The sequence below is a fragment of the Mytilus edulis genome, chromosome 5, assembly GCF_963676685.1.
Source record: "Mytilus edulis chromosome 5, xbMytEdul2.2, whole genome shotgun sequence".
Classification (NCBI taxonomy): domain Eukaryota; kingdom Metazoa; phylum Mollusca; class Bivalvia; order Mytilida; family Mytilidae; genus Mytilus; species Mytilus edulis.
In genome coordinates this window covers 20,204,210-20,209,273 of record NC_092348.1, presented here as the reverse complement: position 1 = coordinate 20,209,273, position 5,064 = coordinate 20,204,210, and the positions used below count along the sequence as shown (strand labels likewise).

General features: G+C 32.0%; 1 protein-coding gene across 1 annotated transcript; it reads left to right on the top strand.

Annotated features, from left to right (window-relative positions):
• The first annotated feature begins 1,277 nt into the window (after positions 1-1,277).
• LOC139525404 (uncharacterized) lies at positions 1,278-4,366 on the top strand. The gene is made up of 2 exons (XM_071320724.1): positions 1,278-1,364; positions 2,594-4,366. Exon 2 carries the CDS (start codon positions 2,601-2,603, stop codon positions 4,293-4,295), a length of 1,695 nt encoding a protein of 564 aa, XP_071176825.1. The 5' UTR covers positions 1,278-1,364; positions 2,594-2,600; the 3' UTR covers positions 4,296-4,366.
• Positions 4,367-5,064: the final 698 nt, after the last annotated feature.

Below are 5,064 nucleotides of genomic sequence, written 5' to 3'. Positions count from 1 at the left end.
CCAACCAAATGTTGAAAATTAATAAACCATCGTCTAAGCTTTACGATTTGTTAAGTTAATTTTATTTAGATATATAAGTAAATTGCCACGTTAACCAAGCGTTTTTGTAATATTAATTTCTCCATTTCTCCTTTGTAACCACCTGATGAGGTAGTATATAGTATTCTTATTTTATACTGTTAGTGATGGTTTGGCACCATCAAGCTAGTTTAACCCCATCACATTCTATTTGTGCCTGTCAACTGTCAGTTGTGTGTAGTTCAGTGGTTTTCGTTTGTTTTTGTATATCAAATTTGTTTTTTCGTTCCTAGTGTTTGGATATAAATCAGGCCGACAGTTTAAAATTTGCCATTTTGGGGACTTTTATAGCTGACTTTGTGCTATTGGGTCTACATATTGAAGATCTAAACTGAAAAGTTGCGAATAAACTCAACAGAACCTATAAAAGATTGTCATCAAAACAAATTTCATAACAGTGCACAGCATTATAATCCATCCGTAACGAAAATATAACTTACATCTTTAACGAAGTTGAATAAGATTACTCTTTCAATCTCGATCAAATGAATAAAGAAAGGCTTTAAGCTATATCACACCGGTAAATTAGATAGTATTGAATTATAAACGTACATAAATCAATAACTAGTCAAGAATATTTTAACAATTTAATTTCATACAACCTTTATTCAAAATTAATTTAATTTAATATTCATCTGATGGGTCGTTTGAAGGCGAAACGCGGGTCTGGCTTACACAACTATTACCTTGGTATATTTGGTGAGTGTAAGCACAGTCAATGTAAAAAATTGTGAATGTATCACATTGTATTTGATTTACCTTTATAAATCAAATCGCATGACAGGAGAATATCAAATACAAAAAGAAACCTGGTCATTTAATTGATGTAGCTTTATCGGTATAGGAAGATGCGGTATGAGTGTCAATCAGAAAACTCTTCATCCAAGTAACAATGAATAAAAATAAACCATTATAGGTCAAAGTAAGGTCTTCAACACGGAGTCTAACCTCACACCAAACAGCAAGCTATAAAGGACCCACAAACTACTAGTGTAAAACCGTTTAAACGGGAAAACCAACGGTCTAATCTATAAAAAAACAAACCAGAAACACTTATGAACAACATAAACAAACGACAACCACTTAACATCAGATTGGTGCAAACAATTGCAGCGAAATTAAAAACTTTAATCATAATTTATTATATCTATATAGAGTTAGTGTTCCTTTTATTATTGAATATTCATACTGTTTCATTTGTCACGTGATTTTATTATCTTTGCTAGTATTGCCATATTTTATCCGGTTACGAGTGATTGATTGTGGAAAAATTCTCGATTTGAAAGGTAAACTGTTTAATAACTCTATAGCAATTAGAAGTTTTAGAAGATTTACAGAATAATTTAAAGAAATGGGAAATGAAATTACCACTTTATAAACTGATTGCGTTTGAAGCGTTTTTCTGTGGCAGCTTTAATACATACTTCCTGGTTACATTGAAGTTTGAAAAACTACTTCTTATTGGGTATCATATTGAAATTTCCGTTCGAATGAAGTAAATTTTGACATATACTACGTAATAATATAAAGAAATATCTGAAGGCTTTTATTAGATTACGATGTCCGTTACAAATGAATAAAGCATAGTGCATATCAAATATTCTTTATTTACTTTTCCATTAAACGCAATTATGAAATAAACCTTCATGCTATTTGGATTTCTCATGTAGATCGAATTCGACAATGATGTTCAATACCTTGTTTAAGGTAGCACAATACAAAGAATTTTTCACTTCCAATCAGACAACTTTCAACTGATTTATTCATTTCATCCTTCTTTGAATTTTATAAATGAGGTACCAAAAGAAAGAGGAAAGATTAATCTTTCAAATTGTGATAATTTCATTATGACCTAATTATTACATAAGTAATTGTTACGTAATTAGTGGATATATTGTGTTGTCCACACTTGAATGAATTTAGCTTCGTTGTTATTCATAGCATTTCAAAATATTTTATAAATTCTTGTACAACACAGTTTGACCTCCACAACCGTGTCTCCGATTTTTCCTATTGTATTTCATTCTCTCATAAACCTCAAATGAAGTTTGCAACATCAATTCACAAGAGATCACTAAACTTAATTGGGTATAAAAATTGTTTTATTGATGTTTTTTGGAAATCTGAGACACGGTTTTGGAGGTCAAGCTGTGTTGTACAAGAATCTATAAAATATTTTGGGCTGCTATGAATAACAAAAAAGCTAAATTCATGCAAGTGTGGACATCACAATATATCAACTGATTACATAACAATTAATTATGTAATAATTATGTCATAATGAAATTATCACAATTTGAAAGATTAATCTTTCCACATTCTTTTAGTACCTCATTTATAAAATTCAAAGAAGGATGATTGAATTATTATATCAGATTAAAGTTGTCCGATTGGATGTGAAAAAACCTTTGTATTGTGCTACTTTAAGTATAAGTTAGGGATTACAATTGACACCACTAAAATAGAACTCATACATTTAAATACCATGATCATTATCTATTATGTTGTTTTACAGGAATAGCATGGCTGAGGGTCCTACAGTTAGCTGTGAACCTTGTGGATATGATGGTTTATCAAAGTCCGCCAATTCATGGTGTAATGACTGTGGAGAGGGTTTCTGTGACGAATGTGTCAAAGATCACAAAAGGACAAAACTACTACGATCTCACCACTTGATATCAATAACTGACTACTTAAAAAGTACAGAACTGTTCATTGATGAAAACTGTGTGCATCACAAGGAGCCATATGAATTTTTCTGTTCACAACATGACGGAATCCTTTGCCTTAAATGTTTACAAGAGCATCACAGTAAGTGCAAAATATCTAAGCTGTCCGAAGTTGCAAAAGGATCTAAAACATCTACTGCACTAGCAGATCTTGAAACCGAGATTGAAAGCACAAGTCAAAACTTCGCTGAATATCACAAGGAGGAAGACAATTATATTACTGATTTGAAACAACAAGAAAAAAATATCCGGGATGAAGTTTACAATATTCGTTCTCAATTCAACAAACACTTAGATCGATTACAGCAAAAAGCCTTAAAGGACCTTGAGATGAAATACAACAATTGCACCAAAAAAGTTAACGAGAATAAGTCTGCTTTTAAGAGTCACTGTAATACAGCAATCGCGTTACACAACCGTATTTCTAACATGAAGAAGTATGCCTCTGAGAAACAAGCCTTCATTGGAATCCGACAAATAGGAAGTATATTTTTTAAACAAAAACAAGAAGTTCGGAAAAACTTGTCGAAACAAAAAAGGTATAGCCTAGAACTAAAGGTGAATGATAATTTATTGTCTTTACTTCTAGACCTCAAATCTTTCGGCGATGTTGTCGTTCGGGAAAGTTCAGAAACTGTTAAGTTCATAGACCGTTTCAAAAAACAAGCACAACTCAACATTCAGAAACATTACACGATCGATGAAATCAAACTAAAGCTTCACAATGCAATCCAGATCGTAAATTCACGAGGCCCGAAAATGTCATTGACTTCTTGTGCTATTCTTCCTACAATGCACAGTGTGTTTGTTGACAATCAAAATGGCGAACTTGTAATTCATGATGAAGACGGGAAATTTATCGGGGACATGAGACTAAATGATATATTTGATATTACGCCTATTGGTAGTAGTAAGATAGCAGTTGTTACGGATGGCAAGGTTAAAATAGTGGATATCACTACAAAGGTTATAGTTAAGACTATTATTGATTCCGGTTCGAGTGTATGGGGAATATGCTATGAAAACGAAAAACTATACTGCATGCATGACAGAAATATCAGTATCTTTGATTTAGATGGAACTGATCCGAAATATATTCCTGTTGAATATAGTAATGTTTATAACCTGGCAGTACTCAAAGATCATATTTATTTTATTAGCTTAACGACACAAACTGTCTATGCTATTGACCATTCTGGTAAACAGTTATGGACATTTGATGACAATCGGTTACATTGCTCAACAGTTTTTCTGCACAATTATTCTTCCTCATTAGATGTAGATAACCATGGTAACGTTTTTATTGTACTACCAGATTATGATAAGGTTATAGTAGTTTCTAGTGACGGACAACAACATCGTGTTATTCTGGACAAATCAAATAGTCTTAAAGGTCCAAGCGGTATCTCTTTTTGTCGAGAAACCGATCAACTGTTAGTTTGTAACGTTAGCGACGAAAGGGCGACAATTTACGACATCAAAGTTTGAAATTCATTTCAGGTCATTATAGTTCACATTGTTGTCATGCCTTTTAAATAATATTAAAAAACATTTAGTGACTGCTGTCTCCCTATTTTTGACATTTTTACCTATTATGTCTGTTTGTATTGTTCACACATCGTTGTCATTATAATGCAATTTTACGCGACTGTCATACAAGTGAGAGGTTTAGCTACCTATAAAACCAGTTTATAATCCACAATTTTCTATATAAGAAAATACATGTACCAAGTTAGTTATATGACAGTTGTTGTCCATTCGTCTGGTGTGTTTAAGATTTTGATTTTGACGTTTCGAGTAAATGAGACAGTAACCCATAAACAACAAAAGATGTTTAAAGGCAACATTGCCTCCAACACAAGACTGAATAAATTCATTAAAGACAATAGGAACAAACAGTAATTCGCCAAATAATGAAAAAATGTATATAATACACAAGAAAACTTTTGACAAGGTTCATCAAATACATTTGGCGTGGAAAACAACTTAATGTTGACCTCTAGCAGTCTTTTAGCATTATATAGTTAAAGGAATTTTTTTTATTGACTTTGACTATAAATTTCTCTTTCTTTTATTTTTAAGCAACTAAGCTGTTTCGAACCCTCGCTTTCCACAGAAGAGTTTTCTGTATGAGACAAGAATTATGTTGGTATCGTTTAGTTAAGTTCAAAGCTGGTTGGGAATGCAACTTGAAACCAGATATCTCAAATTACATTTCTTCTTTTAATGTGCAACATTTTATTGATTGAATTTACTT